Genomic DNA, 14,176 nt, shown 5'->3' with positions numbered 1-14,176 from the left:
TCCCCAAGGAGGAGAGGGAGGAGAGCCCAGATGGAAGCTGAGCTAACCCAGCTAGGACCTGAGGCTACTCCACTGCTCAGCCTACTGCTGGCTGTCTAGTGCATGATGGATGAAAGCAGCTTGGCGCTCAAACATATGGAAAGCTGATGGGAAATGTGTTCCTCATGTTGAGTTTTTGACTAAATTATCTGAACGGAGTTTTGGTTTTGCTTCATTATGATGCTCATTCCACAAATGCATTATAGGAATACGCTACCATTTTAGTTTGTGTGTCGAAAAGGGACACAACTGAATTCCATTGTGCGTCTCTGTGCATCCTAACAATAAATAATCATTGAATCCTCAAAAATCTGCACGTCAAGTTTCTCCGAATGTTCAATAGACCCTATGAGACGTGAAGTCACAAATACTCCGGGGAGGAAGCAGAGTTTATTTTTGATAACCTGTTCCTGTACTTAATACTGTTAATACTGTTAATACTGCATACACTTTACCACACTATGTACAGTGTGTTTTTTGTTCAGTGTTTAAACAAAATATGTTTCATATTTCTATTATTATTACGGTTACTATTATTATTATTATAGTGTATTTGTTTTGTACCTCTGTTGACTCGGAGAACCCTGCAAAAATAATTCCGATGTGTCTGGACTGCTGTTCTAGGCACAGATGGCAAATAAAAAACCTTGAACCTTGAGTTAGTCATGTGCGATGGAGAGATGTAAGTTCATCCATAAGTAGAGAGAGAAGAGGAGATAGGTGCTCAGTGTATCCTAAAATGTCCCCCAATGGTGTAAGAAGCAAAGCAGCCAAGTTTTCAAATGAAAGAAGCGAGGAGTTACACTGATCGTGCTTTGCCTGTACTGTGGCCTGTATGTTTAGATTTTTAATATATCTATCCGTCCTGTTCACAGGTTGGCACCTGGGACTCCCCAAGTGGCCTCAACATGACGGACAACCAGAGGGGGAAGTCGACAAACGTCTCTGATTCTTTAGCCAACCGATCCTTGGTCGTCTCCACCATACTGGTACGTCAATTAATCAGTTTCCTTTTTTTCCTTTCCTTTATCAGGATCACTAGTAGCACTAGTATAAGTGTTAGCTGTTGTTCTTGGGGTACACACATGTATAGTCAAACACACTCATAGCTACAAACAAAACCCTTCATTTTATTATAGTAATGATCAAAGGACTGAAAAGAAACACAATTTCCATTCTTTAACAAACACAATTATACATCCATCACAAATCCTAATGAATTCTTAGCTAACTTAATTTTTCCTTTATCCAAATAAATATTCATTCTTAACATAACTCCTTGTCCAAATGATCCATTCTGCACTTTCAATTCAATTCAGTTTATTTTATATACATCACAAATTACAAGATTTGCCTCAGAGGGCTTTACAATCTGTATGTATACGACATCCCTGACCTTTGACCTCACATCGGATCAGGAAAAACTGGAGGAGGAGGCGGGGCACATCAGCAGGGCCATGGCATCAGACCCAGCCAGGTCCAATGGACCATATGAGTTGTACTTTCACACATTTAATGCCCCAAAAAACTAATTATATTCCTCGTTTTCTGTAGAGATTTCCCCCAAATCTTACATTTTATTTTTCACATCATATTCATTTACACAAAAATCCAATTATGGTTCTTGAAAGTTTTGTACAAAATGTTTGAACACATCTTTTAACATCGTGTTGAATAATGTTCTCCGGCTATGAATACTACCTGACCATGACTTTGTGCTTGACTGTTTTATGTTTCAAACGCAATACTTTTCGCTTTTTTTTCTGTTTCTGTTTTTATAATGTGAGTGATAATTATGTTGAACAAAGTGAGAGAATAATCTTTAACGTAATATCTTTGTGGATTGTGTAACAAGTACATTTCTAACTAGATTTAACAAAGCACAGGTGGATCTCTGCCCGAAAGTTAACGTTCACTCAGTCCGCTGTATGTGTGTTGCATTTGTTCTTTAAGAGCACTGTAACGTGCTGCTTTATTTTACTTGTAATGTTCTCATATCTTACGTTGGCGGACTGGACAAAATCACAAAAAAGTATTAAAGCCGTGACCGAACTAAATCATTTACAACCCGCTTAATGACATCTGGCGTCATAACCTTTAAAGGTCTTCTTACAACTGACACTGCGTATTACAATTTTTCTCACAATATTATTAATTGGTTCTTTGACCATGATCATGTATGACCCAAGGTTATTCCAGCACTTTGTCTTGTGTGCCTGTCCGATGGTGCTGTCTCCGGCCCGGGAAAGAAGCAGCACACTTACCCATTTGGAAAACATAAACCTGCTCTGGGAAGTCCAGTACTGTTATCGAACAGATGTTCAGAGCAACGAAGTCTTCAAAAATCAAACAGTTACCTCTCACACTACCATTTTTTTCCAACAATGTGCAAATTAAATATTGCACCTTTAAATGTCTGTTTATAGCCAAATCAAATTGTAATGGTGCCTTATGTGGGACCAATTATAGATGGCTAGAACAGCTCTCAGCCATAACACACTCCCTTCAAAGATGTCATTATTTTTAAGCTTTTTCCTCTTGAAAAATCCTTCAGTGGGCTGCCCTTCTGTTTCGAGCACTTTCTGGGGATGCTGCTCTCCGACTCAATTGAAGCAGAGTACCCTAAAGCACTGCATTCCCAAATTGCCAGTTAACTTCACCACTGTTGAGGACTCCAATTTGGCGATGCAGGCTGAGGCGGGGCAAATTGACTGATTGTCCAATAAGATTTCATGGTTTACGGCCTTCTACCAACTTATTTATCAGGCATGTTGTCTGTTATTGTCTTCGTTGCCAGTGGTGCCAACATCCACGCAATTCTGATTTAACCTCAAGAAGAAGCAGCAAAATATGTCCGTTCTCTCTCTTTATAGCAATAATGTCTCCTCGTAATATGAAGCATCATAAGAATGTTGAATAAATTAATAATGCATTTGGCTTGGAGGTCATGTTCTTGAAATATGTCAAGCTGAGTTTGATTATGTAAATCAAAGTGTACATGATATTATAAGATTAAACATATATCACACATGCTGTGTTTAGAAGGTTAACGGATCATTGTTAATTAACATTGACTGTTTAGAAAAAACTATTGAAATATCAAGACACAACTCAAGGTCTACCTACAAGTTTTCTTACGCTCTGTAAGCGTAAGCGCACCTTAAGTGGTATACCAAACCACTTAAGGTGCATTCACACCAAAAGCAAAACTATTTTTCGCGTTGCCCAAAACGCGTGAGTTTACTCGCTCGACCGTTCGCCGTGTTCTCACCATGAGCGTCGAGACGCTCCGCGAGGGGCGGGGCTTATCTCCGTGTCTCGTCTCCGTAAAGACCGTTATCATCTCCTTCATCCACCAGAATAACTAACCACTAGTTCTGCTTTATATTTGTTGTGAACATCCCACACACTAACGCCCTCGTGTTTGGGTTCATGACATCACCCGTAGGCTCACTCAGCTCGGTCACTTTCACCGATGAAGTTACTGTTACGTCTGAAAGACTTCCGCTTCCAGCGCTACGAGAGCGGAACTCAAGAGCCGATTGGCCCGAGTTGCGAGATGACCGCCTCAAAGTTGAAATATTTCAACTCGGGGCGAAAATTGCGCCGCTGAAAACGCGTCGCCCACATTGCGTCGCCCCAAACGCCCCAAACGCGCCGCCCTGAAAAATATCGCGTCTATCGCAGCCACAAGCGTCTGTACGTTGACTTTTCATGGGATTTGGTCGCACGAAAAAATATGTTCGCTTTTGGTGTGAACGCACCTTTAGTCTGTTCAGTTGTCATGGAGATGGTTCTGTTGAGAGCTCGTTATTTTCATCCATAGCACATTGTCCCTGTTGACTCAAGTTCATTGTCGTCCATTATAAAAACAACTCAGAGTTGACTTCATATTGATTTTGGAGCGTTCAATGAAGATACTTTAGACTATAATATATCCAGATGAACTAAATCACCTAAATTAATCATCATTAAAGTAATGAAGCTGGTTTAATGTTTGTCTGACATATTCAACCCCATGTTTCAGATTTTGCTTGAAAGTTATGACACTTTTATTCATGTAACCAAAATTCACAAATCTCAGAGGGCAAAAAGAAAACTGTGAGCACTTGCTGCTTCACAGTGACAAGAAAGTCTACAGGAAGCTACTGCACACAGCTGTTCACCAATAACAAGTACCAGCAGGCAACTTCCCCCAACAACAGTGTTCTTTTTAAAAAAAAGGAACCATTGTGACAAGATGTAGGGCCCGGCTAGTTATTTCCTCCCAGCCTCCAGTCTCTGTGTTAAACGAAGCTAATCATCTTCCATTTTGCTGCATCCAGTTCATGTTAATGTTCAACTATTCCTTTCAAATCCCTATCACTTCAAAAATATAGCACAAAGTTTACAGTGGGCTATCATTGCACACAGTATATATATATATATATATATATATATATATATATATATATAACTTTAAATTATATTCATTATATTGGAAAATTTACTTTCTTCTTTTCTTTCTGTCACGGAATAATGAACTCACCATTGTGTGTGTGTGTGTGTGTTCCAACAAACGATATGCTGTGTGAGACCCTGACAGTGGAGGAAGAAGCTCGTAAAAGCAGGTCAAATTAAAGCCATTTATGATCCCGTTATTGAGGAGTCGAGCTTAAAAATAATAATGTCAAAGTAAATTGCAGGTTGTCATTATTTATCGTGTGCCTTCCACGCGTGCTGTGAAGTGATTGGATTGCAGTTATTAGCATAGGCTCTTCACGGCTATAATTGCCATATCAGGACTGAGTCATGGGGAGATGTGTGATGGCTGTGAGCAGCGAGGAAAAGCAGAGAGGGCTGACAATAATTGGGTTTGTTACATTTGATTGATGCACACTTTCATCCAGCTTCTCATCATTTTCTCAGGGATTATGTACTATAAAACATGATGTAATTACTGTTGAGATCTTGGCCTATCAACAGTTTATCTACTTTGGAAATCACTCCGGTAATGTTGCGTTGGAAATGAAGTACCTTTAGGCTAATGGCTGAATCTGCGGATAATATACTGTGTAATGTCTTGGAGAGAGCAAGGAGCAGGCCTGCTTCCACCTTCACAGAGACAACCCATCCTCGCAGGGGAACAGTAGAGATACCTTCCTAACCGCATCATATTTTCTTTACTCTATTGTACTTTAAACTTGTGTTATTGTTGTCTAATGAGTCGTAAAAAATAGACGTCTCACCACCATGTTTTCAGATGTGAGTTAAGGGTAAAATGAGTGAGATATTGGTGGTGGAGTGGGATTGGAGGATGGGGTTGCCTTCATCAGCAGGGGTATAGTATGCTATACATTGCACACCTTTAAGTGAAACATGATTTTACTGTTAATGTTATTACTTATTTATTACTTACACTGTGCAATCTATCAATCAACTTGAGGATTTATGAAAGTAGCACCAATGAATCTGTATTTTTTTTTTCTCCGGCACCTCCAGACTAAAAGCATACCATAGAGAGAAAAAAAAGAAGGAAAAAAAGAGAGTGAGTGACAGTAAAAGCGGTGATTAAAATGTTTGGCGGAAAAATTAAACAACCTCTGGTCTCAGATCAAGTCTCATTTCCATTTGGCTGTCAGTATTGAGGGCAACTGTTCTTGGACGAGACGTGAGGAAATACAAACAAGCCGGTGCCAGAAGCCCATAGACCTTCCAGGGTGTATCGCATTCGGGAAGGAGACAGGTGTGGAACAGTTGCATTAATCACTAGATCAAACTGACACATGCGTGTGGGAAATGATCATTAATCTATCAAACATATGTTGTTACTATTATGTATCCTGGTGATTATCTGCTGAAATACCTCAGAACAGACAGTAATTATTTGTCTGCCAATGTCCATTGATATATTGTCCCCCATGGCGTCAAAGTTAAGCAAATGTCTCTATTGTTTTGCTATTCAATTATATTTGTTATGTCACTGTTTAATGTAACCTGTTCAGGTTTCCTTTAATACATCCGTTAGTGCAGAATATAAACTAACAATGTTGATTAATTTAGGGCTTAACTATAATGACATATTCTGTTAGGATGATATCAATCAGCCAGACATAAAAAGGAACTATATCAACATTTTAATTTTAAATAACAGCATACATTTAACTTGATAAACCAGTATCACATTTAAGTGCTTATCATAACCCCATTACATATTTTATGTAGAACCATACATACCGTAGCTGTACAACGTCTCACCTTATTGTTCTACATGTGGTCAATGCAACTTAATACTACCCAGTGTCAATAATATCAGCATCCATCTCATGTATTTATTTCTTTATTTTAAAACTAAAATCAGACTTTTCTTGTGTCTTCCCGAGCATAAAACATATTTTAATCAAACCAGTCAATGACAATATTATCAAGTTTATTTTTATAAAACATTCCAACCTATCATTACAACAAGAGCAGGATATTAAAACATAAAGTTCATATTTCAGAAAAAAGTGTATTTGCATATACGAAATGTTGGTGCATACCAGTACACATAGATAAGAGGAATAACATTTGAAGCAAATACTTCAACATTCACGAGATATAAAGAAAAGAAAATACAATAATAATGTAAAAAAATACATCTATACAAATCTGAAGTTTTTATTTTTATTAACGAAGGAGAAAAAAAAGGGTGTTGTGTTGACTCGAATCCACTCGAGTTTGAAGTGGATCACGGGTTTACAATGTATGTTTCACTTATTGGTCTTGGAGGTCTGGGCTCGCTGTGTGACCTTCTAGTTATAATATGAAAAGGATCTTGGGAAAAATAATTTTCAGGATAATTACAAAAAAATGTAATAGAAGATATAACACAATAATTAATTGTAATAGTAGCAACAATAAGCTGCCGTAAATTTCTAAAATACTGCACATTACTTTATTAATTAATTAATAAACAGGAAATTAGTGGTCATTCATATTAAATGCAAATGAGATTTTAAATATATTCACATTATAATATATATTCACAATATCCTCAGAATCTTCCTTTGCGATGGGCAGCTGTGTTACATCACACCACTTGCTCAGAGCACCTGGGTGATTGGCTGTGTGCTCTACTACAGCCACACTTCTTGAAAGGGAATCAATATAACTAAAATAAATGTTTAAAACAGACTCAAATAAGGCAGCCTTATTTGTTTTGCTGAGACACACGATCCATTGTTTTTCATTTGTTGGAGAGGAACACACTTGATTCTCTGTGTGAGAGAAGGCTGCAGAGAGCGAGGATGTGGCGAAGCTTTAATTAGGTTGGCTTCACAGAGATACTCAGCTTCTCCTTCACTCTATCTTTTTAATTAAAGATGCACCGGCCTCAATCTGCAGGAGACAGGAGCGTGTGAGTGTGTGTGTGTAAGTGTGTTTTTGTATGTGTGCGTGTGTGTGTGTTTGCATGTGTGTGTTAGTCTGTGTTTGTGTAATCAGGGTTGTCGGTTATACCTTATTTGTCTGTAAATAAATACAACAACATTTTTGACTACATCAGGGTGTTCACTATTTTAAATGCTCTCGACTAGAGCACAACAATGATAGACATAAGATATGACTGCTTAATATTATTGACAAAGTATGTTTCAAGATATGATCAATAATATCAACAATAACAATCTATTATCAACTACAACACAAATAAAGTGTGTGTGTGTGTTTGTATGTGTATGAGTAATCAGGGTTGTGGGGTGTACCGTATTTGTTTGTGAATAAATAGAGCAGAATTCTTTACTGTATCAGGGTGTTCACTATTTTAAACGCTTTGACGATGGTTTAGTTTAGTATATTTAATTTTTGGGCAGTGAAAATAAATACACAAACATAACAAAGATGTATAATATGACAGTACAAGAGGAGGCAGAAAGCCCTATGGGCGTATTTAAAGCGTCCACCTATGTTAAATTAAAGTGTCACGCTATTATAGAGAGCACAACAATGATATACATAAGATATGACTGCGTCATATTATTGACAAAGTATTTTTCAAGATATGATCAATAATATCAACCATAAGAATACACTATCAACAACAACACAAATAAAGTGTGTGTGTGTGTGTGTGGGGGGTTTATTGGGGAACATTTTTTGTCAAGTAGGAAAAGCCAAAAGAAAAGTGACCTCTGCAAGTGAGTCATCTAGGAGGATGAGGATCTGAAGATTGACATAAATATAATAGTTATAAGATATGTAATATGCATTTATTACAAGCCAATACACAACGCACATCTCTTTTAAGATTCTTCTTTTTTTAAATGACCCCAAATAGGGATATTATAAAGTAATTAAGTAAAGTAAATGGCTTTAACTCGACCTGCTTCTATGAGCTTCTTCCGCCACTGTCACGGTATCACATAGCATACTGTTTGTTGGAACACACACACACACACACACAATGGTGAGTTCATTATTCCGTGACAGAAAAATAAAAGATATCCTGCCCTTTTAACACTTTACTACACTATCCGTGATGAAAGTTGTTAAGTGTCTTTATGAATATCAACAAAGGCAAACGGGAAGTTTGAAAGCATCAGCCGTGCAGCTGGGGGGACATTTTGGGAGAAGGTGCACCTTTGTAGAACCAGAAGAAAATTGGCCAACTTAAAAAAAGAGGGAAAATGTGATATAGTTCCAGGACATGATTTATGTGCATGCTGCCCAGAGTACAGTAATATAATGTAAAGTTAAAGTTCTGAAAGGGAAAGTTGCAAACAATGTATTCACCTGAATAAAGTAAGGCAAAGTAAAATGTTCTTGATTGATTGGACGCATTGGAACAGACACCTCTCTGTAAATGAGTTTATACTATTTAGCTCACTGTGTTGCCTATGTGCGGTATTGTGCCATTTGTCAGATTATGTACATTATTATGTACACTGGGCCATTAATTGGGATTTAATTGGGATTAAAAAAAAAGATAAAAAAGAGAACCATGCCCCTGACTAAATTAAAATTAATAAAGTAAGTAATGCATAAAAGGCCGACATTGCAGATTCTCTTGGATTCTCTGGTGTCCGTTTTTTCATTTTTTCAAAAAAAAAAAAACCGCATGATGAGTTATTGCAGTGATTGGAGCAGAAGAGGCTTGAAGTTGAAGAATAATCAGATTTGGGTCAGTACAGCACACACACAATTGATAGTTATCTACACTTCTGACATTCTCTTTAAAATAAACACACAAGGGACTAAGTACCTAGTTGTGAAACACAGGTGAGATAGATTCAGGTGGAAATCTCCTGGACTGGACGACTTACAAATGAGAGAGTAACTTGATGAGATAGTTAAACTTTCAAGTTAAACTCTCCTCATCTCTCCAATGCAAGCAAAAATCAAGACAACAACCATGCTTTCTTCCACAAGAAGAAACCTCCCCCCCATGTCCCCATTTCCCACCACAGAGAGATCAGACCCCAGAGATCCAGAAGAAAGAGAAGTAGTGTCCAGTGTGTTGCAGTGTGGCTTGTTGGCAGTGTGTGTGTGTGTGTGACGGTGTTTATGATAATTTTTCTTTCTTTAGTTTGAAGTTGACAGAAGGTCAGGCTGCATAAGCTGCTAATAGGCTGCTTCTTTGTTTGTGCGTGCGATTGTGGATTGTTGTGTTGTTCCACGTGGTTAATAATAGCAAATAGAGACTCGGAGAGAATGGTCAAATTATAAGAAGGCGAGTAAATAATAATCTAAAAGGTGCTGAGGGAGGGAGGGGGGATTTACTGTCACCATGTTAGAACAGAGCCTCCGAGGGAAAGAGAAGAAGAAAGCGGAGGTATTAATCTACGTCTATAATCGACATATGAGGTATGCACATGTATATTTATATGTACACTGCAAGGTCGGGTGTAGAGCACATTACAGAGGCAAAGTGTAATGGTGGTTTACATCACCCACAGGCGGCAGGTATCACTTTTTCAGGGTCATTTTTATGACGAGCCCAACACGAATACCGTATATATTATGCAGATGTGTGAGCTATATTTTTATCATAACCCAACAGTCAGGAAGGATGCGGGTGAATTTAACTATTTTTCTCCCTTTTAATTCAATTTAATGCAGGGTATTTTGTATAGCCCATTATCACAAATTACAAATTAGCCTCAGAGGGCTTTACAATCTGTACACATACAACATTCCTGTCCCAGGACCTCACATCGGATCAGGAAAAACTCCCAAATCAATTCAATTCAATTGTATAGCCCAATTTCACATTACAAATTTGTCTCGGAGTGCTTTACAATCTGTACACATCCCTGCCCCAAAACCTCACATCGGATCAGGAAAAACTCCCAAATAACCCTTCAGGGGGGAAAAAAGGGAAGAAACCTTCAGGAGAGCAACAGAGGAGGATCCCTCTCCAGGATGGACAGGTGCAATAGATGTAATGTGTACAGAAGGACAGATTTAGAGTTTAAATACATTCAATGAATGTGACAGAGTGTATGAATAGTTCGTAGTAGGCTTATTCCACGATGGAGACCTCGACGATCCATCAGGCAGATGGAGGTAGAGAGGAGTGGGCGGAGTCTCAACAGGGCAGTGGCGTAGTTGGTAGCAGGAATTCCACGATCCAGACCTTGATGATCCATCAGGCAGATAGGATCTATGCCGTCTCATAGGGTCCGATGACCCTATGAGACGTGAAGTCAAAAGGACTCCGGGGAGAAAGCAGAGTTAGTAATGTGTGATGGAGAGATGAAAATTCATCCCTAAGGAGAGAAAAAAGAGGAGATACTGTAGGTGCTCAGTGCATCCTAAAACCTCCCCCAGTGGTAATCAATCAGTGGTATCTTTTTTGGATAGAGGTCATGTTGACTTTATTTATCGGTGACCTTTCATTGCACAAAGTTGAACACTGGCAGGAGAAAAATGTGCAGTTGTGCCATTGATTGTGAGCAAAGAGCCTAAATATCAGCAGATTCAACAACAGAAGTTAGCTGTAAACCTGGTCCAGCTATAGATATCTACAACAGTATTGTGCTTCAGTTATTGTTTCCAACAGTTTTGATTTAATTACGCATGGTGACATCCACGGGTGAAGGTGGGCCACACTCATAGAAAAGTTGTTACTCCCAGGCAACCCAGGCTTTGTGTCATTACTGAAATGGCGACTGACTGTGTTTACGTCTTTTCATTGGCCGAGACAGAGCAGAGGATTTGCAGTGTAGACGTCGAGACGTGCTTTACTGAACAGGAGATTATAGATCCTTTCTTCAAGGTGCGTCATGTTGTCTTCACCGTCACCGCTCCCCACCCCGGCACTAGAAACCGGTAGGAGGAAACACAGTGAGCCCCAGCTGACCAATCACACACTTTAAACTATTAATGTAATCTCCTTTACAGTAACATTGATGTCCTCCCTGAAGGCTAATTGATTTCCAATTTTCACTTCAGCTCCAACGTCACAAAAAAACAAACATGAATCACATCTGGTATGTTGCAGTGTCGGCAATTTGAGCTCTTAGCTTCCTCTTTTCACGCAGACCTTTCAAAGCAGAACTCAAAAGGCAAGTGATAAATAACCCTGAAGTAAGCATATCTGAAAATGAAGAGACACAAAAACACATTTGAAAATAAAATATTCCCCTTCCTCCTCCTAGACTCTCATATTGGCAGTAGTCCTTCTGCACACAGTATGGGAAGCTACCTGTGTGGATTTAGAAACAGAGCATGCTCATCACCACTGTGGCAGTTACCATAGCGATGGGAAGAAAGGAAAACACACCTACCTTGGGGTTGTTAGGTGTTGCAATGAATGTGTAGGGGTAAAATCCCTGTAATATACACATTACTATACACATCGTGGTCTGCACACCGCACCGCGGTCCCGTTCACGCGTTACCGTTTTCAACGGTCGCTGACTGGGTCCAGTGTGCGTGCTTATGTTAAATGCCAGCAGAGAGGTTGTGTACATTTTATTTATGTTCGCCGGCATCGCCTGGACAAACAAATACTCTTGTGTTTTGGTGTTTGTAGTGTACAGTGCAGATCTGTATGCGGACAGGGCTTTCCTGCTCTTTCATCAACATTACATCAGTACCCTGCAGCTGCTGAGTTATCATGATGCATCACATGAACCTCAGAACATGTAAGATATTGATAGTTACAGTGTGGTTAATATTGTAGTTTACATCATGATTTCCTGTTTATTTTAGGGCGGAAGGCAGTGATGGGAAAGAGTTGATTGCTCTTGGTATTAATGATTGTGGTTTGCTCCATGAATAATCCTCTACTGATAGAGACACGGTCTTGGTCCTGTTGGGGGGTAAAACATGTACATGAATTACATGTGGATTACCCACTGGTTTGGGGTCTTATTGTGGAAATTATGGCATTAAGGCATATGCAATTGAGATTATTTACCTGATTATACGCCTTTGCTTAAAGAAATACTTTCATTAATACTAAATTTGTTTGATTTACTATATATTCTATTCCATATATTCCCATCTCCATCGCGGTTTGAAGTTTTTTATAAACTTTTGGGGTAAAACAGTCGGTAGCAAAAATGATGATGATCTTATATGATGATCTTATTTTACATAAACCTATAGACAGGACTTTTCTTTTCCAAACTTCTTTGTGTGTGTGTGTGTTTGTGTGTGTGTTCACTATGACCGATCATAGTGTGCACTCTTAACTAGTTTATGAACACTTGTGATAAATGTTCATGTTTTGTTCACAAATATTGTACAATGTCACAGTCATTTATGTGATAAATTTGCACACATGTAAATTCATGTAAAATATAAGCTAAAACCTGTTAAAACAGCATTTAACATAAAGTATCATGTAGTTATATGTGCTATTTTGGATGTATATTTATATCTGTAATATTTCATGTGTTAAAACCATTACACATGGACCTTTCAAACATTCTTACTCAATTATTTTGACTAATTGACCACATATGTACACCTAGACAGACATGTGTGGCTTTTGGATAATTCACATGTAATGAATATTCACATAATATGACAACACATATTTAATCTAAAATAGGAAATACCCATATTCAACGCACTTTATGCAAAGCTTTATATTTAAGTAAATACATAACAATACTAGGGGATGAATTACATAAGAACAATGAACACAGACTGGCATACAGATATGATTTCATATTTAATACTCGCATATGGAACAGGATGCATCGAGAAAGCTGTCATGTTGTTCTACCTGTGTTTCCTCCACGATCGATCCTCCCAATGCTGTGTGTCTGCCATCACTCCTACAAGGCAAATGCATGATACAGTGTAAATACAGCAGTTTCTTGTCCCACCACTACGAATGAATAGACCACACTATTGTTCCCCATCTGTAAACATCTCACAGCCCTAAATCCTGTTAAAACGCCACCCCGTGAAATGTCTCAGAGCTGTTCGCAGTCTGAATGTTTTTTTTCTTTTTCTTTTTGTTTCAGTCAGGGCACAGTTATATTACAAACAACACCTGCCTGACAATATATTTTTGGGATTTATTAGTCTGAGAGTCGTAGAAACGAGGGGCACGCGGCGAGAACGAGCGTCTAAGGCTAACAAAGACAGATGGTGCATGCAGCAGAGGTACAGAGGGGAGGAAGCTGGAGGAGGAGGAGGAGGAGGAAACAGGGAGTTAAGCGTGGAGGAGAAGGACACGGTGGAGGAGATGCTCAGTAGCCGGGAGGGGAGGGGAAGGAGGGGAAAAAGCAGTATGAAAGAAGACATTAGTAATCTCCCCAGCTGCGAACAGAGGGGATGTGCAGCCTCTTGCTCTCTCTTTTTGTGTCCGTCTATCAGCATCGCTTATCTTATTGACAAAGCGCGTGGTGTCCTGAAAAGCTGGGCCCGGGCCCGAAGCCAGCCTGCTGAGCCCGAGAGGAGCACAGAGTCATTGATATGGGGGATTATCTCTTATTACGGTCATGCCTCACTTTGCACCCACCCTACCAGGACTGGGACTGCCGGCGCACACGCACACTCTAAACTCATAAACACATACATAAACACGGCGGCTTTACACACGCTTTACTTGTCGAGCCACTGTGGGTTTGGGCTTGCGTGGCTGAAAAGCCTGTCTCACACATCAGACGCCCTCTCGGATAGGCCTTATCGGTGGGTGAAAGATGCCAAGTGCTGTC

General features: G+C 39.2%; 1 protein-coding gene across 2 annotated transcripts in view; it reads left to right on the top strand.

Moving 5' to 3' along the window:
• Positions 1 to 14,176, top strand: part of grik2 (glutamate receptor, ionotropic, kainate 2) — a 260,814-nt gene that overhangs the window by 168,640 nt on the left and 77,998 nt on the right. For both annotated transcript variants that reach the window (XM_056434478.1, XM_056434479.1), the window contains exon 9: positions 915 to 1,028. In XM_056434478.1, coding sequence (XP_056290453.1) covers positions 915 to 1,028 — 114 coding nt within the window. The remainder of the gene's footprint in view (positions 1 to 914; positions 1,029 to 14,176) is intronic.

Source organism: Pseudoliparis swirei, chromosome 16, assembly GCF_029220125.1.
Source record: "Pseudoliparis swirei isolate HS2019 ecotype Mariana Trench chromosome 16, NWPU_hadal_v1, whole genome shotgun sequence".
Lineage (NCBI taxonomy): Eukaryota > Metazoa > Chordata > Actinopteri > Perciformes > Liparidae > Pseudoliparis > Pseudoliparis swirei.
The sequence above is the reverse complement of the archived record's forward strand: the minus strand, read 5'-3'. Positions and strand labels throughout refer to the sequence as shown.